This window comes from Astyanax mexicanus, chromosome 6, assembly GCF_023375975.1.
Source record: "Astyanax mexicanus isolate ESR-SI-001 chromosome 6, AstMex3_surface, whole genome shotgun sequence".
Classification (NCBI taxonomy): Eukaryota; Metazoa; Chordata; class Actinopteri; order Characiformes; family Acestrorhamphidae; genus Astyanax; species Astyanax mexicanus.
Window position 1 is genome coordinate 53,552,501 of NC_064413.1, and position 24,712 is coordinate 53,577,212.

The 24,712-nt window shown below is 39.0% G+C and overlaps 1 protein-coding gene across 4 annotated transcripts in view; it reads left to right on the top strand.

Moving 5' to 3' along the window:
- Positions 1 to 24,712, top strand: part of LOC103034863 (rho guanine nucleotide exchange factor 4) — a 130,448-nt gene that overhangs the window by 85,656 nt on the left and 20,080 nt on the right. For 3 of the 4 annotated variants that reach the window (XM_049480859.1, XM_049480860.1, XM_022666615.2), the window contains 3 exons: positions 1,301 to 1,446; positions 21,959 to 22,138; positions 23,609 to 23,803. In XM_049480859.1, coding sequence (XP_049336816.1) covers positions 1,301 to 1,446; positions 21,959 to 22,138; positions 23,609 to 23,803 — 521 coding nt within the window. Of the gene's footprint in view, positions 1 to 1,300; positions 1,447 to 9,999; positions 11,112 to 21,958; positions 22,139 to 23,608; positions 23,804 to 24,712 lie in introns of those variants that run through there. The other variant, XM_022666616.2, reaches the window with a different exon arrangement.

The following is a 24,712-nucleotide window of genomic DNA, read 5'->3' on the forward strand; positions in this document are numbered from 1 at the left end:
GGGGTGTCTAATTTTTCACTCTGTGCCAGGAACGTAGTGTCTGCAGTCCCGGAGGAGCCTGTGCCCTTATATTCACTGTGTTACCCTGTGCTATTGCCCAGTGATTCATTATGTTTATACACTCATATAATTCAGGGTCAGGGAGGTTTAGTCTGTGCATGAATAAAATGCCTAAATTTTATAAAAAAATAAATAGAAGGAAAATATTTATTCAAGGTGTGCTTCTGCTAAAATCTACTTTTTCTTGTTCTTTGTGAAGTACAGTAGGTCTCTCTGAGTTGTTTATGATGCTGCAAATGATGAAACTCTTCCTCAATCTCCATTGTCTGCAGCAGCTAGTAAAATATTCAGAAAATATTCAGAAAAACGAGTCGATCAGGAAAAGCACCGTGTCTACATCAACCTATGAATCAGTATTCATGGCTCCGCCCACCTCTGCTCGGGGCCACCCACAGGCAGAGCTAAAGCCAAGCAGCGACGCCGTCTCGTCAGATAGGAGCTAAATAACAGAGCTAGGAACAGCATGCAGTTCATTCCTGTGTTATTTGTGCGAATAACACATCAGTGTTTATATGCTTTACCCAGTAATTCAGAGCTCAGAAACAAATGGTTAGAATTTATGAGTCTATGGAGGAAAAACACCACCAGCCAAGTACAATTGAGCTAGGTAGGTGTATTTTTAGAACAGTTCAGTTTACACTAGTTAAAAGTAAAAAAAAAATCAATTTTTATTTTCTGGACCTGGACTACCTCTGTGTGTAACTATAGGTTTAAATAGGATCTCCGGTGGATTTTGTGTTTTACAGAGACTCTAAGACTAGGTCAATGTCTGAACTGCACTTAGCAGGGAATTACGCATGTTTTAAAGTAATATATAATATTGCAAAGACTTTTATTAGTGTAAAATGTCTTTATTTTAAAACATTTCTAACTGTTGTCCGTCTCGCTGCCTCACAGTGCTGTTAGCCAATCAGAGGCAATATGTTTGTATGTATGAATATTCATGAGCAAGAGCCAAAATCCTTTTGGCATTTATTCATTTAGAGACCACAACTAGACATTTTGAAATTAATGAAAAAACAATGGAAAGATACTTTTTAAAAATGAAAGTTAATATTTATTTTTATCTGTAATCATTAGTTTATTCACAGTAAATATTATTTAATAGTGTTTTTTTATGAAATGGAAACAACTATGCTGCTTACTAAAAAGGCAAGTATTGATATTGGTATCATTTGCGATAAGGTATTTCCTTAGCTAACTCTCTCTCTCTCTCTCTCTCTACCTCTCTCTCTCTCAGCTGTGATTCTGCCTGATGGAGCTCCAGATAAGCTGGGTGTGGGGGATGAAGTGGGCAGTGAGGAGGACCTGTATGAAGACTTGCGCTCTTCTGGACATCGCTACGGCCACCCTGGAGGAGCAGGAGAGCAGCTGGCCATAAATGAGGTAAAACACACAGTGTCATCTGCACATGTGCACTAAATAGGATCATGGGTTAATGTAAACCTTCAAACCTACTGCAAACTATCGCACCTGCAATCATTCCGGCTATCACTCACACGATCAATGCCTCTTTAACTTCTGGTGTATTCCCCACTGCTTTCAAACAAGCACATGTGACACCACTGCTTAAAAAGCCTTCTCTCAACCCCGCCCAGGTTGACAACTACAGACCGGTCTCACTGCTACCCTTTCTCTCAAAAACACTAGAAACAGGCAGTTTTAAATCAGGTCTCTGGCTTCCTCTCCCAGAATGACCTTCTGGACCAGAACCAATCTGGGTTCAAAAAAGGACATTCTACCGAGACGGCTCTGTTGTCTGTGACTGAAGCGTTGAAAACTGCCAGAGCTGCAGGTCAGTCCTCAGTGCTCATTCTGCTGGACCTCTCGGCCGCATTTGACACAGTCAACCATGACTTCCTCCTAACTATACTCTCAAACATGGGGATCGCAGACAATGTGCTGTCATGGTTCAGATCGTACCTCACTGGGCGCTCGTTCAAGGTGTCGTGGCAAGGACAGCTGTCCTCAGCCCGCTCCTTATCCACTGGGGTTCCCCAAGGTTCGGTACTGGGACCCCTTCTCTTCTCCATATACACCACCTCTCTTGGTCAGGTTGTCCGCTCACACGGATTTTCCTACCATTGCTTTGCTGATGACACCCAGCTATACCTGTCGTTCTCACCTGAAGATCACTCAATCTCTGCACGGATTTCGCAGTGTCTCTCTGACATATCCTCATGGATGAAGGAGCATCACCTTCAATTAAATCTCTCAAAGACTGAACTTCTGGTTATACCAGCAAAACCATCTTTTCAACACAAATTCTCTATAAGTATCGACTCTCTCTCTCTCTCTCAACGACAAAGGTTGCTAGGAACCTGGGTGTTCTGGTTGATGAACAACTCTCCTTCACGCACCATGTGGCCTCAGTTGCTCGGTCCTGCCGCTTTGCGCTCTATAACATCCGAAAAATTAGACCGTTCTTGACGCAACAGGCCACCCAACTCCTGGTGCAAGCGGTCGTCATCTCACGCCTCGACTACTGCAATGCCCTGCTAACTGGCCTCCCAGCCTGTGTAGTAAAACCACTCCAGATGATCCAGAACGCAGCAGCACGTCTGGTCTTCAACCAGCCAAAACGGGCACATGTCACCCCGCTGCTCATTGAGCTCCATTGGCTACCAGTTGATGCTCGCGTCAAATTCAAAGCTCTTACAATCGCCTACAAGGTGATGTCAGAACAGCTCCTTCCTACCTGCACTCGCTCCTGAAGGCTTACGCTACCTCCCGGCCGCTGCGCTCCTCCAATGAACGTCGCCTCGCTTTGCCAAAAATTCACACAAAGCAATCCAGACTGTTCTCATACAGAGTTCCCCAATGGTGGAACAAACTACCTTCCACTACCAGATCAGGAGAATCTCTCGCTATCTTTAAGAAACTCCTGAAGACAGAGCTCTTCAAAGAGCACTTACTCTCCTAACACCTCTAACTGACTACCTTCTACTACCAGATCAGGAGAATCTCTCACTATCTTTAAGAAACTCCTGAAGACAGAGCTCTTCAAAGAGCTCTTACTCTCCTAACACCTCTAACTAACTACCTTCTACTACCAGATCAGGAGAATCTCTCGCTATCTTTAATAAACTCCTGAAGACAGAGCTCTTCAAAGAGCACTTACTCTCCTAACACCTCTAACTAACTACCTTCTACTACCAGATCAGGAGAATCTCTCACTATCTTTAATAAACTCCTGAAGACAGAGCTCTTCAAAGAGCGCTTACTCTCCTAACACCTCTAACACACTAACTACTTCTAACCCCATTTCCTTCTTCCTCTCCTTCACTCCTCTATCCTATTATTCCCCTTTGCCCTCCTTTTATCCCTATCCAAAGTTGTTTTTACCTTTAAACTTATTTTACATTGTACTTGACTATTGTAAGTCGCTTTGGACAAAAGCGTCTGCCAAATGTAATGTAATGTAATGTAATGTAATGTAATGTAATAACACAATGTGCTACAAATCCTACAAAGGCTACATTCATTCTTTAAAGTGTTTACTGTGTGTTTCACCATCCTTTTACTGAATAAAAATAGATATGGAAGAGAAAAAAGAAAACAAACATTAATTTGTGATATCAACCCTGAGACATATCAACCTCCAGCTCCTTAATTACACAACAATCAATCAACTTTCCACTAATGTAAAAATAAATATTTGCAATGGAGGAAACAAAGCATGAACCTACGCAGCGATCTGTTGCTAAGTTCAGTGTTCTTTTAATACTTTAAACCAACGTTACCATATTTAACACCTATTTGATTGATACTTATTTAATTGTACCTGCAAAATCAGTGTAACAGTCAACCAGATTGTCCATTGCTTATTCAAAATATGGCAAAAACTGCAATGACACAATAAAGGCTCTTAAAATAGTCCTTGAAACATTACATTAGTAATCAGTTTGTTTAAAATATAGATGAATAACAATAGTCTGCATTATCTACAGATACTGCCCTCAGGAGACCGATATTTCACCTAAATCCTTAAACTATGAAACACTTTGTTTCATCTTTTCTTTGCTGCATGTTTATTAATTCTTAATTATTACTTATTATGTTTCTTGGCATCAGTCAGTATATTTATTACTAGTTGCTTTTTCTTTTTTTTTTTAAATACTTGCTATAGGTGTCCGAAAAATCTGTCTTAATCTAGTGATAAAACTGACACTGCATGTAACTGCAATCATTAAAGGTTTTGGAGCATGCTGTGCAATGCATGCTGAGGATTGTAGTGCAGTGGATTGTAAAACCTGGCCGATATTAATAAAATACCAAAGTAATTTGTGCGCCATACTAGACCCTTGTGCCTTATCTTTACACCCTATGCAAGATGTGTCACTATGCTCGACTCCTATCTTACACCCCACCAACAGTCTATTTTCACTCCTTCCACCTGCGTCGTATAAATAGCCTATGTTCTTCTGAATAAATGTACACTGTGATGGGTGTGGTGGTCTGGAAATAAGGTGTGTTCAGGTAAATGTCTGGTGTATTGCTATCTTAAAAATGGAAAACACAGGTGCTACACTGACTGAATAGAACCTAGACAATCATCAACAGTCATTGACAGTTGTTCATTGCCATCTTGGCAGTGAATTGCCACCAAAGGCACAGTCGCAAGAACACGGACAACTCGCTTGTTACTCACAAACATGAACATGCAGCAGTGCACAAACCCAATTTTTACATAAACAATAAACATAATAAACAAGCAGCTCAGTTTCCTCTGCTGAGAAACTTTGGACACGTCCAGGTAGCTGCGCTGTTCAAATAGCAATCCACCAAAGTCAGAGCTCACCTGACCCTTAAAGAAAACGACAAGTGACACCTGATTGGTTTATTTCACATTACGCCCAAAACACACCCATTATTAAAGAACAGAATTAGTACACACCTTTTGCGTGATTTGATCTGAGCAATGTGTACTTTTCCCGTCGTTACGATAGCAAAGACACATTGACACACCCTAAATCAAGCTAAATCAAGCTGCAGGTAGTCAAATATAAAGGAGAGGTTGAGGTTTTAGTATGTTTTTTTCCATCATTTGAAAGTGAAGCTGCAGATGCACTGATTAATATCTGTTACAAATACAAAAAATGGTGAAGAAAAACATCAAATATCACCTCAGACTCGCCGGTGCCTGTCAGTTATTCTACTCTGTTGAGTTTTGGAGGGGTTAAGTGACCAAGTGGTGGTGAGTTTGAGGGTTGCAAAATATTTGAGTTCCTAAAAAAAGGTTAAACAGTAAAAAACCTTAAGAGTTCTGGGGTGGGTTTCCCGAAAACGATCAACCTTAGCGAATAACGAACGAACTGATGAATGACGTGAGTAAAGAACGAGCCAGTTCTGCGAGTGTTTCCCAAAGAGCTTCGCAAAACAAAAATTAACGAAGGAGGTTAAAGAGCGTCTTTGTTGACTCCTCCCCCGAAACAGCGCACTCAATCGATCCACAAACATCGATTCAACCCTGCCAATATGCAGTATTTATTCACTATTACACCCTAAAAACGTAGAAATGTGTTGTAATCAACACCATTATACAAATTATAATATTTAAATTACAAAAGGATGTACTTTGGCATTAATAAAATACTCCTAAAGATACATATGACTAAATAAATACTCGAAAATCTAATCTATTTTAAAACATTAAACTTTTACTTTTTTAAAACTATTATTGTTAATATATATTATATTAATAGATATTATACTAATATTAATTTATTATTATAATTATTAATAATATAAAAATAATATAATAATACATATACATATAATACATACACGTATATATATATATATAACAGGAGTATGTTTTATTATACTTTATACACTCTGTAAAGCTCCAGCTCATTCTAAATCACCATCTCAGTTGGGTTTAGGTCAGGGGATTATGAAGGCCATGCACCTTTTTGTTTACTAGATAATTCCATATGAGTCAATTAATAGTTTTCATGGTTTTAATATTAATCGACAATGTAAAAAAAATGTAAAAAAAAAGTGTCCAACTTTTGACTGTTATTTATATATTTGCGAGCTGACACACCCCAGAGTTTGCCCAGATGAACGGCCACAATGTTGGTTAGAAGCACCTGATAAAGGAATAATATTAAATATTACCTGCACATTCACCGATACCCTTTATAATACGTGTAGGTGTGATTAAAGACACCGCAGGCGTCCCCTGAACCGGACCTACAGTACCAGGGATTTTCCCAATAGCATGGAAATATATAGTGTTGTGCTGTAATTCCCGGGCTGGTTGGAATTGTGTGTAGTTGCGTGTATTCCACAGTAACAGCCTGATTACAGAATCCACAGACTTGGTGACTTTGCAGCTTTGCTTAGACCATGAACATCATCCGCAGGAATCTGGATTTTAATTATTTATTCGTGGGTTTGATTGGTCAATTCCAATGTGCCCAGTTAGACTACAAGCCACAGACAAAGTTGGCATTATAATCTAATCTAATATAATCTAATATAATATAATAATAATTATATAATTATATAATTGATTATAATTAATAGTAACATAATATAATTGCTTCAACCACGGAAATTATAATTTTTCTCCCTCAAAATTGGCGGTCCCTGGTGTTTAAGGTGCTGAACTGCAAGTCGAGATCCCCTAAAGAAGCTCTCTAAGAATAACGACTGGGTGAGAGCACTCGTTAATCTGAGAGCGAGTTTACGTAGTACTTTAGTTACGCACTGGTTTGGGAAACACTCTTTAATTAACGATCAATCTTAAGTACGAGTTAACGAAGTTCTTAGCGTTACGAAGCTTTCGGGAAACCCACCCCTGAACCTTAATAAAAGCTCATTAGAAAGCAGACAATCCAGGCCTGTTAGTGAACTAATTACAGCCTCCCAGTGCATTTCCTGTTTCTCCCAGTGATGCAGAATGGGAAGTAATCATTGGCCAGTGCCCAGTCTCCTGCTTTTCTCCTTGACGTCACATGCAATCAGCATGATGGATTAGGAGCCCACCTGGTGAGAAAAATAATTACGGTAGTTTGAGTAAGATTTCTCCAAGGCGTTCCTCTGAGGGAGTACAGGGTAATTTTCAGCAGCCTTGTCTTTAGCTTTGTGGGAGATGAGGCATTAAGGCCTCATGGGGTTGAGCAATATCGCAAAAATAACATCAGGATACTCAGGAGACAAATTTCCACGAAGCTTGATTATATCATGACATTAATTATACACATGGGGCCATATTTTAGCAGTCTATAGGCAACCCATCAAGTGTGCACCGTGTCAGTGTGTCTTTGCTATTATAACAGCAGGAAAAGTACACCTGGCTCAACTCAAAACACACGCAAAGGGTATGAAGTAATTTTCTTAATTAATCATGGGTGTGGTTAATTTTGGGTGTAACATGAAATAAACCAATCAGAGTGTCACTTGCTCATCATTCCCTTTAAGAGTCAGGTGAGCTCTGACTTTGGTGGATTGCTATTTTAACGGTGCAGCTACCTGGACGTGTCCAGTGCTTCTTAGCAGAGGAAACTGAGCTGCTAATTTAAGCCTGGTTATTGTGTTTATTGTACATGTGCTGTGTTTGTGCACTGCTGCGTGTCCATGTGTGTGTAACAAGTGGGCGTGTAAATGTGTTGAAGATGCATCTGTTTTTTTATGTAGATGTATTACACACAGAATGAGTATCTCAGAAAATTAGAATATTATATAAGACCAATTGTTACTTTTGGCAGTGTGCCAAGTCCTGCTGGAAAATGAAATCCTCCTGTGAGATTTTTCAGGAAAACTTTGCACTGACTTGATAATAATAGACTTGATAATAAAACACAGTGGACCAACATTTACAGTGGTGTGCAAAAGTTTTAGGCACCAAAGCAAATTACACTTATCCATTTATCTCAGCAATATGAGTGTTTTTACCTGAAAAAAATCACCAGATATGATTTAAACAGATGCAAATAAACATACATACATTAAACGTAACAAGGAATTCTCATTTTTAACTAAGTATGTTATGTCCTGTGAGCCTGAAGCTGAAGAACAAAGTGTAGATTCTCCAGATTTCTCCTGGATGCTCCTCAGCCAGCATGTGTAGATTATGTTCAGTTCCGTCAGCAGCTCACCTGATTTACCACATTTACCAGTAATTTACAAAACCAGGTGTTGATTAATATGATGAGAACTAGAAATAACTCTATTAAACTCACATGAGGAGGAGAGATTAGGAGATGTTGTTTTAAGAAAACAGGGCTGTAATAGCATTTGTATTTATTGTAATGCTGTAATGTGTTTTACTGAGATAACAAACGCTTCCTACAGGTGCCTAAAACATTTGCACAATACTGTAAATCATAAATATTTTCTGGGCAGTTTGGCTGGAGTTAGCATCTTCATCAAGCACAGAGATGGCAAATCCAGGTACAGGAAGTACAAATGTTTCCCAGGATTTTGTTGTAGTTGTCTGGATGGTTCTGCTGCTGGTCTGGGTGAACTAGGGCATTCTAGGCTCTTTGAACAATGTCCTCAGGAGAAGTTCTACTTTCTGGACCTAAATTTGCTCTGTCTGTTCTGTGTTCCTTTAATTCTAAGCAGTTTGTTAAAGATTGGAAATTACTACTTGTGATACAGACCCTAACCTTTACCCTAGTCTACAACACTTCAACACTTCAGCTGCTGAGTTACACCAATAGACAACAACCAATAGACCTGACACTGAATCAGAATAAATATTTGCAATGGATGGAACAATGCTTGAACCTAGGCGGCCATCTGTTGTAAGGTTCAGTGCCCTTTTAACACTTTAAAGTGAATCATATTTGATGCAGATTTATTTTTTTTTTAAATCAGTGTAATAATTACATCATTATTTCTAATTAAAAAATAGATCAATTATGTTAAGAACAGTGCTTAGCAGATGTCCCAATACTTTTGTCCATATACAGTAGAGCTGCACGATATTGGAAAGAATTTACATTGCAAATGTTTCTTTTTTTTGACGATATATATTGTGATATTGAACAATGCAGGGGCCATCACGTCACCAGTCCCGCCCCTCACCCTCACGCTGTCTCACATCTGAATGGATCAAGAGCAAAACAACAGTAATCAGCCCTTTAATCAGGCATTTAAATGACTTTTTCTGTTTTTCTGGGATTAAAAGCGTGAATTCAGCTGTAACTGGAAATATCTGTGCAAAAAAAACTTACTGGACTGAGGTGCACAGCTTTCAACACGTGCTCACGTTTACAAGCACGTGCCCAACCTAAAATATTTTTATTTGTTATTTGGGAGAAATGTTCTCTGTAGTTTATAGAATAAAACAACAATGTTCATTTTACTCAAACATAAACCTATAAATAGCAAAATCAGAGAAACTGATTTAGAAACTGGTGGTCTCTAGGAGGTGTAATAAAGTGTTTATAGTGTGTTTCAGCGTCCTTTTACTGATAGATTAACATAGATTTTACTCCTGCATCCCCTCCTCCTCGCGCTTCTCAGGCAGCAGCAGCCGGTCACTCACACAGACACAGAGACAGCGCTGTGTATCTACTTCTTGTGTCAAGAATCGATACTTTGCTGCATAATTTTTTTTTTTATTTAATTGCCTTAAGTGACATCGCACGTCCTGCGTCGATCGCAATGACGATGCTTAAACGATATATATATCGTGCAGCCCTTATATATAGTGATATATAGTGCAGTGTGCATATCCCTCTCTCTTTCTCTTTCTCTCTCTTTCTCTCTTTATACGTATATTTTTATTCTGCCTCGATTTATCCTCGCTCCGTTCTGCCGCTCTCTCCCTCTTTCACCCTCCTTCACTTCTCTACGGTTGCTAAGGCCTGCCTCAACCACTCTGGTTTCCAGGATACGGTGGCCAAACGGAGCGCGCCGATTGGTTGCTAGAGGTAGGAAGGGGAGGACAGGGGAGAAAAAAAGGAAAAGAGGCCTGAGCGAGAGAGCATCGATGCTGGGAGTGAGATGGATGAGTGTGCCAGCGTAGCTTCAGGCACAGCCGAGCTCCATTTCTTCTCCATTTACGGCTTGTGTTTACTTACAGGAGAGCAGGGAACGGACGGGAATTACTGCGAAGCCGCCGCCGCGGTGGAGGCTTAGAACAACCAGCAGAGAAAGAGATATAGCGCCATCCTCTTTTTTGTGTGTGTGTGTGTGTTTGTGTGATGCTGTGTTTGTGTGTGTGGAGAGAGAGGGGCATAAAATGATAAAATGGGTGGAATGACTTGAAGGGAAGCTTTTTTATGGTAGAAATAGCATTAAAACCAGTGTGTGGTAGCTTAAGATGTGAAGTGAATGTAGATTAGAGATTGCTGTTTGCAGGAGTGTGTGGTCGAGAGCGTGTGTGTTTGAGAGTGTGTGTGCGCCAGATTCCAGCACTTGCTTTATCGAACGATGAGCAGAATGAAAGCTAGAATGAGCGAGACGCTCATCTTCAGCATCTCGTCCTCCTGACATCCCTACTGGACGAGGAGGAGGAGGAAGAAGAAGAGGAAGAAAAGAAGGAGGAGGAGGAGGAGCAGCAAAACCAAGCCAAGCCTGAGGTGAAGCTGGTGGTCCCCGTGGCGCAGCTGCGTGGTGGGGCCCACATGGCTCGTAGCTCTTTGAGAAGCAGCAGAGGGCAGCGTCTGGGCCTGCTGGACACACTGATGCGCTGCAACATGGACCCAGACACCCAGAGAGTGGTGGTCTTCCTCATCATGATGTTCCTCATCATCATCAACGTGGTGCTCATCTTCCTGCTCGCCTTCCAGTGAAGAGAGGAGGAAGAAGATCTGGAGATTGGGGTCGAGAAGATTGATAAAGAGATAAAAGAGATATAAAGAAAGATCAGAGAGCAGCAGAGGAGAGAAGGAGAGGAGGGGGACAAGATAGACGAGAAGAAGAAAAAGAAGAAGATCTAAGGGGAACAGAGTGGGAGGGAGGAAAGGACTGAGAGAAAGAGCGATAAGAGCAAAGAGAGAGAGAGAGAGGCAGTTTAGAAGGCACTGAGAAGTGGACCAGTCCTTTTTCAGATGGGCATCTGGCATGAGTTCACCGCAGGAGCCGAGGTAAAGCACTCTGATTAATTAGGCACTGCAGTAGAACGTGCAGATCTACGGCTTTATCGCTAAATAGTCTGGTTGTCTTGTTTGTTTTTCGCTATTCTTTCGCTTTATAAACGGTTATATACAATATTCAATAAGGTTTTATAATAACAGGCCATAATAAGAAGCATAATCTGCGCTTCTGTCTAATGCTGCTGTCTGAATTTACTATTTATTTAATTACATAAAGGATAATCACTAAGTATTTTCTCTTATTTTGCTATTTATGGGTTTATGTTTGAGTAAAATGAACATTGTTGTTTTATTCTATAAATTACAGACAACATTTCTCCCAAATTCTAAATGAAAATATTGTCATTTACAGCATTTATTTACAGAAAATGAGAAATTGCTGAAATAACAAAAACAATGCTTAATGTTTAAAGAGTTCAAAAATCAATATTTTGTGGTTTTTAATCACAGTTTTTTTTTTTCATGCATCTTGGCATCATGTTCTCCTCCTCCACCAGTCTTACACACTGCTTTTGGATAACTTTATGCTGTTTTACTCCTGGTGCAAAAATTCAAGCAGTTCAGTTTGGTTTTCAATTTGGTAAAATCAAAGAAACTCATCATTTTCAAGTCTCTCTTATTTTTTTTCCAGAGCTGTATTTTTTAATTAAAAATAAAAACAGCTTATAAATATCTAATTTATACTTTTATATGACAATTGTATCATCTCTGTCATTGTACTAAGTAATTATGCTAAATGCTTATTATTGTGTTATTACCTGTGTGTATGCAGATAATTTATTCAAATTTAAATCTTTAACAAACTATTAGTAACAATTTAAAGCACATTTTAAAGATAAACTATACAAAGATTTATAACTTTGTGAAAAATAAACATGTACTGTTTCATTACGTATTAAGACTCATTTTAGAGCATTTCTATTGGTCATTTTAAATTAGTAACTGTACACAAAGTGAAAAATCTAACTGCCACATTCATGTTATATCAAAAAATAGGCAAAAATGTGTGTTAACAATGTTCGGTTAGTCATTATTAAGTGATTTGTGTATATTTTGGAAAAATTCACTCCATGACTGTATGTGTATTTTTACAATTAATAAAACTCTACACTTTAATTGTAACATGTTGAAACACTGAAGCAAAAGTTACTATAGATTATGTTATTAGATTATGAGGTCAGTATTTTCAGAGTGTAACCTGCTGTTTACCCTGGCTAGCACTGCTGGAGCAGCATTAGCATTACCCGCTAACCGCGCTAAGCGTTAGCTCTTTCAAACAAGCTACGTGGGACAAACCGCTTGCTAATATCACCCTGACTTATTAAAACAATAAGGCTTCCTCAATGTAGTGATGTCGGGTGGCATTAACCGCTACTTGAGGCTAGCCTTAGTGGAAATATTGGAAATGTAAGCTTACTATAAATAAATAAAAGCGATTTACTCAACCAAATGAACAGTTTTCAGGAGAGAAATCTGTGTAGATTAACATCCAGCACTCGTTTAACTTTAAGAATTACAGGTTTGTTAACTTAACGCTGCTTTACAGATGAATTAGAAGGAACACTTGTATATATTGTAATCCAGTGTGCCTTTTGTATGAAAAAAGATCAGAAAATAGACCGGTAACACTTTCTATGAATGTCATCTTTATTAGACTCTATAACTACATTCATAATATATTATAATGCATTAATAAGGCATTATAACCATGGCTATAAATATTTATAAAATGCATAACCCACTATAGCCATGTTTATTAAGCATTATGACTTGTGATTATAATACATTATAAGCTGTGCTTATGATATACATGTTAAAATAGTTTATATCTATCGTTAAAAATCCAGCCCTGCAATGAAAAAGACAAAGACCTGTTATAATACATTATAATTGACTATAATTAATATTATATTCAAGGCAATAATAATTTATGAGTGGTTAAAATATATTTTTAGGATTATTTAGGGTGTGTTTATAATTTGGAAGTTTTTTTAGTCATAATGCAGTCTGTAAGCTGGGACTGAGTTTCTTGGTATTGGTGTATAACATGTTATAAACACTACAGCTATTAATGCATTATAATCACAGTTAATGATGCATAATAAACATTGCTATGATGAATTGTAGAGTTTTATAAATATGTATAGCCATGTTTATAATGCCTTATGAATGCATTAAAATGTGTGATGAATATGTTTCTAGAGTCTTATAGAGATGACATTCGTAAAAAGTGTTACCAATAGACCTTTATTGAAAATACAGTAGAAATACGGTAGTTTATTGCGGTAGTCTCAACAGTTTTAAGTCTATAATTCAGGATATATTCTTCTTTATTGGCAACTTATAGCACAAATTTAATTTAAGTCTAAATAAAATAACCGCTTATTGACTTACAAATACTGATAGAAGATGCATTGAACTGTATACAGCTCTGGAAAAAAAATTGAGATCATTTCAGTTTCTAATTCAGTAATAAACAATGCAAAGAAAACAAGTTCATATTCATAAAGTTTTAAGAGTTCAGAAATCAATATTTGGTGGAATAACCCTGGTTTTTAATCACAGTTTTTTCATGCATCTTGGCATCATGTTCTCCTCCACCAGTCTTACACACTGCTTTTGGATAACTTTATGCTGCTTTATTCCTGGTGCAAAAAATCAAGCAGTTCAGCTTGAATAATGGCTGTATTAGTTCTTATAGTGCACAATAAACACGGATGTTAGCACCCTGTTAAGCAGATTATTAAGCATTAACTATTAGCTAATTCAAACAGAAGATCACTTTAGAATATGGTGCACATCTTAGTCTATTAGTGACTTATTAAGCCCTTATTAACCCCTTATTAACTCAATAAACTCCAGCACAGCCATAACCTTACCAAACTCAAACTCAGCTTAAACTGCTGCCAATTATAATAGCACTAATAACATGTAGAATTAGCTAATAGCTAATAATGCTTAATAATCTGCTTAACAGGGTGCTAACATTTTAACTGTTTATTGTGCTCTATAAGAACTAATACAGACATTATTAAACATTTCCACATAACAGACCCCTAATTAAGCACCAATAACACTTAATAACACAGAATAAAGCCTTATAAATAGTGAATAACCACTTACAAATTTCTAATTAAGGCTTTATTAAGCAAATAATAAGACATTAATAAGCGCCTAATCTGTGTTCCTTAAAATAAAGTTTTACCGTTCATATTCATAAAGTTTTAGAAATCAATATTTGGTGGAATAACCCTAGTTTTTAATCACAGTTTTCATGCTTCATCTTGACATCATGTTCTTCTCCACCAGTCTTACACACTGCTTTTAAGTAACTTTGTCTCTCTTTGTGCGAAAAAAACCTCAGGATGAATCTCAGGTCCTAAACTGCATCCTCAGCTCTGATCATTCGTCTCTGTGTTTCCCTGAGGTGCAGGTTGAGGACGCAGCTGAGTCGAGGCTGCTGATCTTTATTTGTGAAGCTCAGCTGCTGTGTGACCTCAGGGTTTGGACGATGTGTGTGGGCTGTACAGCTCAGATATATGAGTCCGGTTCCTTCGATAAAAAGTTTGAGATGTTTTTAGCGGAATACTTAAAATAATCAATCAATCAATCAATCAATCAATTGACCTTTATTTTCACCCGGAAATATATCATTTACAATGTTGCCGAGCATTTTAATAGAAAAAATTTCATAGGAAATTAGAAATAATAAAAAATAATAAATAAAGGAAATACTAATTTGAAATCAACATGTAATATAGATGAATAAAATATATATGTAAAAAGAAAATAAACAGAAGATTCAAAAAGACCATAAAAACTAATTAACACTTAAAAAAGCAAAGAATTGATAAAATATTAAATAAAAATAATAAATTATAGAATTAATCAAAATTAACTAAGATCAAAATAAAAACATTAGAATAAAACAAATAAAAAGAAATAATAAAGAAATAATACAAATAAAATAATAAAATAAATAATAAAAAAAAGAAAACAATCACTGGCTTTCTGATGGTGATTAGAAACTAAAACAAATAAATCAAAATAATGCTGACTTAATTTTTATTAATGATTTAAGTTAAGTATACTTAACATGGAAAAGTACATACATTTAGCATTAAAATTAATATGTACCTAAATACATACTAAATCTACTATTTTGAATCAACTTATGGGAACTTAAGTATATTTTGATTGTAATTATGCTGTATTTAAATACAACATAAAAGCATTAGGTTGAGCTTTTGAGTTTTGTTAATAGACTTAAAGTATTAATATGTAAATTAAGGTGTACACAATATGTGCATCAATACACAAAGTAGTACATTTACAATTTAATACTTTAAGTGTATTAAAAAATATCTTCATGTTCGCAGTAGTTCTTGTATCAGCACCATTAGCAGCACAGTATTTATAGCTGTTATAGCCAGAATAAGCGTCCTGGAACCTACCAGACCACTGTGTTTTTAGAATTAATATACAGTACATGGCAATGCATAAATGGTAGCAGAAGCACACTGATGCCATTTATCATATTTTTTGCCCTTTCTTCACTAATAAACACTTATTAATTTCAGTTTGAAAGACAAAATCTTTAGGACTGCAGCTTTAATCACATTATAAACTACTGAGGAAACAGCCTTTTGTTCATTAGTTATTTTACATTTCTAAAATGCGTTTAAACTGGTTAGAAGAGCCCATGGCTGCTGATTTGTTTGTACAAGGTTTACAGAGTTTATTAAGTATTTAAGTATTTATAAAACTATCCTCTGGCCTTTTCTTACAGTGATCTAGGTCAAAGTCAAAGTCAAAGTCAAAGTGGTTTTTATTGTCATTTCAGCTATATACAGAGTACACAGTGAAACGAAAAAAGTTCCTCCAGGGACCATGGTGCACATAAACACAGTGTAGACAGAACAATAGTGCAACAGTACAAAAGTGCAGACAGACAATACAACACAATACAGACAAAGAATAATAAATAACAAGACAGTGTGCAAATTATGCAGTGTGCAAAAAGTGTGCAGAAAAGACCAGTGAGGTAGTAATTACTCTATTACACAGTGTGCAATAGAGTCCAGTGAGGTAGTAGGGTTTTTAGTGCTTTCCATTTTCTGGGGTAAGTGGGGTAAGAGTGTGTGTGCATGTACAGAAAAACCATCAGTTCAGTCTCTGCAGTTGAGGAGTCTGATGGCTTGGGGGTAGAAGCTGTTGCAGAATCTGGTGGTGCTGGACCGGATGCTGCGGTACCTTCTTCCCGAAGGCAGGAGGGAGAACAGTTCGTGTGAGGGATGAGTGGGGTCATTCACAATGCTGGTTGCTTTGCGGATGCTGCGGGTGGTGTAAATGTCCGTGATGGAGGGGAGAGAGACGCCGATGATCCTCTCAGCTGTCCTCACAATACGCTGGAGGGTCTTGCGGTCAGAGACGGTGCAGGTCCCAAACCAGGCAGTGATGCAGCTGCTCAGGATGCTCTCAATGGTCCCTCTATAGAAGAGTGTGAGGATGGATGGAGGGAGACGGGCCTTTCTCAGCTTCCGGAGGAAGTAGAGACGCTGCTGGGCTTTCTTGGCTGTAGAGCTGGTGTTCAGGGTCCAGGTGAGGTTATCTGCTAAGTGGACACCAAGGAACTTGGTGCTCTTAACAATCTCCACAGAGGACCCGTCGATGTTGAGTGGAGAGTGGGTGTGTTGTGCTCTCCTGAAGTCAACAACCATTTCCTTTGTCTTGTCCACATGCAGGTGAAGGTTGTTGACTGTACACCAGTCTGTCAGCCGCTGCACCTCCTCTCTGTATGCTGACTCGTCGCCTTTGGTGATGAGACCCAGCACGGTTGTATCATCGGCGAACTTGATAAAGCTGTTAGAACTGTGTTTTGCAGCACAGTCATGAGTCAGCAGGGTGAACAGCAGAGGACTCAGGACACTGCCCTGGGGGCCCCAGTGTTCAGTGTGATGGTGCTGGAGGTGCTGCCCCCGAACCGGACTGACTGGGGTCTCCCCGTCAGAAAGTCCAGGATCCAGTTGCAGAGGGGGGTGTTGAGGCCGAGCGAGCTTAGCTTCCTGGTGAGGTTCTGTGGGATGATGGTGTTGAATGCTGAACTGAAGTCTATAAACAGCATTCTGACGTAAGTGTCCTTGTTCTCCAGGTGGGTGAGGGAGAGATGAAGGGTGGTGGTGATGGCATCGTCCGTGGAGCGATTGGGACGATACGCAAACTGCAGGGGGTCCAGTGAAGAGGGCAGTCATGTCTTGATGTTCCTCATGACTAGCCTCTCGAAGCACTTCATGATGATGGGTGTAAGTGCAACGGGACGGTAGTCATTGAGGCAGGACACTGTGGACTTCTTCGGCACGGGAACGATGGTGGTGGACTTGAGGCACGTTGGGACAGTGGCGCTGCACAGGGAGATGTTGAAGATGTCCGTGAGAACATCTGTCAGCTGGTCTGCGCACTCCCTGAGCACTCTGCCGGGGATGGTGTCTGGTCCTGCAGCTTTTCGTGGGTTGACTCTGCGCAGAGTGTTCCTCACATCCTCTGCAGTCAGGCACAACACCTGCTCGTCCGGCTTGGGCATGGTCTTTCTCACCATCGTGTTGTTTTGTGGCTCAAACCGTGCATAAAAGTTGTTCAGGGCATCAGGGAGGGAGGCATCACGTTCACAGGACGGTGGCATTGTCCTGTAGTTGGTGATTGCCTGGATGCCCTGCCACATACGCCGCGCGTCACCCGTGTCCTTGAAGTGGCTGTGGATTCTCTGGGCGTGTGCGCTTTGCCTCTCTGATGGCTCTTGACAGGTCGGCTCTCGCTTTCCTCAGGGCCACCTTGTCACCCACTCTGAAGGCGGAGTCGCGGGTCCTCAGCAGCGCACGTACCTCAGCAGTCATCCAAGGCTTCTGGTTTGGGCGTGTGGTGATGGTCTTGGAGACAGTGACATCATCAATACACTTGCTGATGTAGCCAGTGACTGATGCTGCATACTCCTCCAAATCAACAGAATCGCCTTCAGTAGCAGCCTCCCTAAACATGTCCCATGCAGTGCACTCAAAACAGTCCTGAAGGGCAGAGATGGAGCCTGCCGGCCAGGTTTTCACCTGCTTCTGAACTGGTCTGGAGCGTCTGATGAGTGGTGTGTATGTTGGAGTCAGCCAAACACACATGTGGTCCGAGAAAGCGAGGTGGGGGCGGGGCTCCGCCCGGTATGCGCTTGGGATGTTTGTGTAAACAAGATCCAACGCGCTCGCTCCTCTCGTTGCAAAGTTCACATGTTGATGGAATTTAGGGAGCACTGACTTGAGATTTACGTGGTTGAAATCTCCGGCGATAATAAACAGTCCGTCTGGGTGTTTGTTTTGCAGATCGCTGATAGACCGATAGAGTTCACACAGAGCCTCTTTAGCATTAGCACCAATGCTAGCGCTGGGTGGGATGTAGACAGCAGCTATTAGCACGGCGGAGAACTCCCGTACTAAATAAAAAGGTCTGCACTTGACTATCAGGAACTCCACCAGCGGAGAGCAGTGTTTGGCGACAGTCACAGCGTTGTTACACCATTCCGTGTTGATGTAAACACACACGCCTCCACCCCGGGTCTTCCCGGATAGAGCCGCGCTTCATGTTCGCAGTTATATAATAGTTATATAATAGCTCCTTTCCTTTATTCACTCTTAAATGGTATAAAACAGGAAATATGCAACTCTCATCATGCATTAAATGTTTTATCTTTCAATGCATGCCTTTCTGAGATCTTTCTGCCCAAACATTTGCTTATGCAACGTCTGTATGCGTGCGCATATCACACATTTACACATTAACTTTCATCGGTGTGTATTTTTGCCTTAGTCATGGCGACAGATACAGAATTTGTGCAACGGCGAGGCGTAATGCTGTGGGTGTGTCGCCTAGCAACAAGCCCATATTGCCCCTCTCTTTGATGATGGATTGATGAGAGAGAGAGAGAGAGAGAGAGAGAGGCGGGAGAGAGAGAGAGAGAGAAATAGCCTGTAGTTCTAAGAATACAGTATAAGCAGTGTTCTTCTGATCGTGTTAATTGTACGAGAAAACAGCCGTTTTTCCTGACATTGACTTTCTTTAGACGATACAAGCAAACTAACAGCAACCCAACTCTCAAAATAGCATTTTAACTAAGGAAAGATTTTTTTTTTTGTGAGATGTGGAGAACAACAGAGGCAGAATTATGGCTGTTTTTCATAACTAAAACCTACCCACATATATATATATATATATATATATATATATATATATATATATATATATATATATATATATATATAAAACACTACCCAATATATATATATATATATATATATATATATATATATATATATATATATATATATATATATATATTGAGTTTAATATATTTTACAGACTATAAGGCGCACCGCACTATCAATGAACATCTATTTTATGGTCTATATATATATTTATCGGTCCAGTTAGAGAAAATTTCGTCAGGCTAAGGTCCGGACCGTCGCCATTTTTAACTTGTGTTATGATTAAGTATTATACCCTGTATACTAGGGGTGTCCTCGATTCGATTTTATTTCCGATTTTAGGGTCACGATTCGATTCAATTTTCGATTTTCTTTTTTTTTTTACAGCAGAGAGGCCTATACCAGTTTTAGATTAGTCTACGGTCAGTCATTGGTTTGATTCATCAAATCTTATTTCAAAAGGTGGGCTTGATATAAGTGATGCAAAGTGATACAAGTGATCTGTAATACACCACATTAGGCACTAATGATCAAATTTAAATAATTTAATTAAGATATATATGTAATGCCATCTAGTGGCTTTTTTTGGTAGCAGCAGTGTGCACTATTAAAACAGCAATGTGCAACATAACAAAATAAATAATTGAAAAATACAGGAACAGTCATGTACAAAATAGATAGGTGGCCCTGCCCAATCCATGAAAGGTAGACCAAGACCTTTATTTTTTTCTCTCCACCACATTGCAGTTTTTAATAAACACAAAAGAAAGCAGCATTCTCTATGCGTCCCTGACCAAGCCCAGACTCATACATCAGCATGCCCGACAGTGACCAATGATTCATCGCTCCAGAGAGCAAGTTTCCTTTGCTGGAGAGTCCGGAGTAAGTCAGCAGTTTTAAACTCTTCTAGCCAGCACTGCACGCTGAACTGGGCTTGAAATCAGCTACTCTGTCAGAGAAACTTGTCACCCAGCTTTCAACAATTGTTCTTTGTGAAAAGGTTTTGGCTCTCAGCATAGGCAGTTCTATTAAACGTTTAAACTCAGGCCAGAGGAGGTTTTTTTTTTTTACAGCCTCCATGTTTCAGCACTTAATGTTCCCATGCTGTGAGTTTGTGCAACCTGACACTTTTTGAGTAAACCGGGGTTTGTTCCAGACATTTACACTTTGCAAAAACATCATGTAAAATTGACAGGAGCTGCCATGGCATTGACTTGTTGAACATATATATTTTTTAATGCTAAAATGCAAGATCTTGGAAAAATGTTACATTGCAAATGTTCTTTTTTCAAAGATATGTTTTAAGATATCAAACAATGCAGGGCGTCCATGACGTTATCAGCCCCTCCCCCACCAGCGCACTGTCTCACATCTGGACCGAGCTCTTAAAACCAGAGGAAAACAGTAAAACAACAGTAATCTGCCCTTTAATCAGGCCTTTAAATGGCTTTTTAAAAGTTAAATAAGAATAGAGTTTGTTTTTCTGGGATTAAAAGCGTGAATTCAGCTGTAACTGGAAATATCAGCGCTGCAAAACTGTGCTGGACTGAGGTGCACAGCTTTCAACACGTACTCACATTTACAAGCACGTGCCCAACCATGTGGATGGAGGCCATGCATGCGGTTACCTCGTGTTTACTCCTGCCCCTCCCCCTCATGCTTCTCAGGCAGCAGCAGCCTGTCACTCACACAGACACAGAGACAGCGCTGTGTATCTACTTCTACTGTCAACAATCTAAACATTCAACAACGTGTTTGATTTAATTGCCTTAAGTGACATTGCATGTCCTGCGATGTGACTATTGCACATGCACACATCGTGATGACGATGCTTAAACAATATTTTGCTGAGTGCGGACCACGTCTAAAAAAGTAGAGAAAGAAGAAGAAAAAAGGGGAGGGAACTCAGGGAAATTTGGGCTGGAGTTCTGAACTGCGTGCTTGAAGAAGCGTGCAGTTATTCAACCCCCCCCCCTCCCCCCCTTTTTATTTAATAAGAAGTGGAAGAGTAGAAAAAGGGGGTTGTTGGGGAGGAGGTGGGTTTCGGACTTTCGTCACGAGAGGTAGTTAGTTAGGGGAGGTATTTATAGGGCGGTTGATTGATACGGGGTGGAGTTAGAACGTAGAGTTTGGGCGTGGTCCTTCTCCCAAACTTTTGTTATTACATAACATCATATATTGTGCAGCCCTATTGGTGAATGATAAAATGTGATTAAACCAGCAGCCCTAAAAATGTTTTCTTTTAAATTGAAATTAGTAGTGTTTCTTAGTAGAGAGAGGGCAAAAATTATGCTAAATGGCATCAGTGTGCTTCTATACTATATATTTATTTCAAAAACAGGGTGGTCTGGTAAGTCCCAGGACCCAAATTCTGGCTGTAACAGTTTTTGTTGGGTACCTGAGCAACTACTGTGCTGCTAATGGTGCTGATACAAGACTGCAAACATGGAGATATCAGAAATGTATCTTTATCTGTTAAGAACTGAAATGTGGACCATATGTTCTCTTATTGTAGGGTTTATTAGTCTCTATTGTGTTTTGCTGTTTATAAACTACAGTAAAATTCTGACCCTTGTTGTCCTCTGTTCCTCTGTGCAGCTGATCAGTGATGGCAGCGTGGTGTATGCTGAGGCGCTGTGGGACCATGTCACCATGGACGATCAGGAGCTGGGCTTCAAGGCAGGCGACGTCATTGAAGTAGTGGATGCCACCAATAAAGAGTGGTGGTGGGGTCGCATCCTGGACAGCGAGGGCTGGTTCCCAGCCAGCTTCGTCAGGGTGAGAACCTGCTCTTACTGACAATACACACTTTTTTATATTTAGCTAAAATAAGTGTAAATCTCTGTTATCAGGAGTAATTGATTGAGTTCATCACAAAACATTAACATTTTGCCACAATTCAACTGAATTCCTATGTATGAGTTTAGGTTTTAGTTACTTTTCAAATCAAATGCATTCATTTTGACACATTTCTGCTCATTTTAACACACAATTATTGTTTATTTACTGAATGTAACATATTGTCATCTTCCTAAAATAATAGAAAACATAAAATAAAAAGATAATTTGATTTGACCCCTTTAGGCTAATGGCTTAATAGTATATTAGACTAGTCTTACCTTTACTGAACCGATTTCCACAATTCAGGGCTTGCTCCAATTGGTAATGATGATATTCTTAGTACAATATAAAGATTACTTCTTAGTAATAAAGGCTATACATAATATATAAAAGGCTATATATGAATATTTTTTATAGTTGTATACTCTTATTGAGCAAAATAGCTAAGAAAATAAAGCTAGCTAGAAATGTGGTTGTTAAAATGTTACATTTAAAATATATATATATATATATATATATATATATATATATATATATATATATATATATGTTTCTTGTTGGTTACACTGCTTTTTTGCGTTTCCTGAAAAACGTAATAATAAGTGATTATTTTAGGAAGGTGACGATATTGAAAAAAAAAAAATATATATACAATGTGACACATTCAATTAGTGGCAAATTTAATGTGACTTTTTTATTGTTTGTCCATTATTTTCATGTAAATAGAATAAAATAGAAAGTAGAGTAAATAAGAAAAGTAAATATAGCAACAAAAAAAAACACAAACAAACAAAAAAACACAAAATTTGCAAAAGGATGCTGTAAACAGACTTTATTAAATAAAGGGCGTTACAAAAGGTAGTCAAAATGAGCAAGGTCAATACCAGTAAACAGTAGCAGTAAGGGTTAAAATAAGGAATTGAAAACGACAATACTCTTCCAGGTGTAGAATGATGGTGTATTTATAGTAAAGTGAACAGGTGAAATCAATACTCTGGTGATTTGACTTTCTGGTAGTGTCATGTGCTGTGTGGTGTAACTGTGTGAGAGAGTGATGTCAGTGTGAGGTGCATTCTGGGTATCGTAGTCGGAAGACTGGAGATCACAGGTAGAGCCACGACAGATGCACCGAATTGCAATTCTTGGGACACTATATGTACAAAATGAAATGAGACTAATGCTACTTACATTATACATAAAGTGTTTTCGTTTTGTCACTAATAAGATGAAATTAAAATACATATTATATTGTTATTAAATAGATTTTTTCACATGGTTGTCATTAGCAAAATTAAAAACCCTTTCCATTATTTCGTTGAAGAGATTAACACCATACACATACATCTAATGTAAAGGAAGAAAAGTTCACTATTATTTTATCTCAATTGCTTCTGTCTGCCGTCTCAGTTGCGTGTGAATCAGGATGAGCCCATGGAGGAGTACCTAGCCCAGCTGGAGGAGGCTCAGGAGGAGCACAGTGCTGATATGGCTCTGCTTTTGGGGCCTGGACTGCCCTGCAAGGAGCAGATGAGGACCAACGTCATCAACGAGATCATGAGCACAGAGAGGGATTACATCAAACACCTGAAGGACATCTGTGAGGTCAGTTTGGAGAGGAATCTCTTTTAGAGATTGATCAGGGGTCAAAGGATCAGGACTAATCAAAAGACTGGACTAAGGGTGCTTTCACTCCTAACTTAAAACAAAATAGCTGGGCGGTGAGTGGTCCAGAGGTCTAAAGCGCTGCCACTATGAGCAGGAGGTCGCAGGTTCGAACCCCCTCTCATGCAGCTTTCCCATCAAGCTGCCGGCGCTCAGAGGGAGCACAATTGGCCCTGCTCCCCCCCGGGTGGGTAGATGGCGCTCTCTCCCCACATCACTCCTAGGGTGATGTCTGCAGCACAGGGCATCTGTGAGCTGATGTATCAGAACCGAGCCGCTGCGCTTTCCTCCGAGCGTTAGCGCTGTGATGCTGCTCGGCAATGCTGCATCAGCAGCAGCTCGAAAAGAAGCGGTGGCTGACTTCACATGTATAAAATTATATAAAAAAGCCCATATACACATTAAATGGCCTTGGCATCACAAATACATTATTAGTAGCCCACCAGTTGGGGTGTGTCATATCGTATCGTAGGCAATAATGTCACCAAAAATTCTGTTTATCGTTATCTTAACATTACCTTGAAATATCGTGATATTATTTGAGGGCCATCAGCAAAAACAAAATTCACAATGTTCTCATTCCCCATTAAATCATATCTACTACAGCCTGATTATATATGTCCAGTACCGTTTATTTTACTTTAATCCTAAATATATGTAGTGCATTATTAGTGTCATAACTGGATCATGTATAATTCTGTTACAAATCTGGTAAAAACCTAAACTAGGGGTGTGCCATATCATATCATATGCAACAATATTGCCAAATTAAATTTCATTTTGCAGTAGTGTATTCTTGAAATGATTATTTTTTTAATTCAATGGTTTTTTTTTTTATATCGCCAAGAA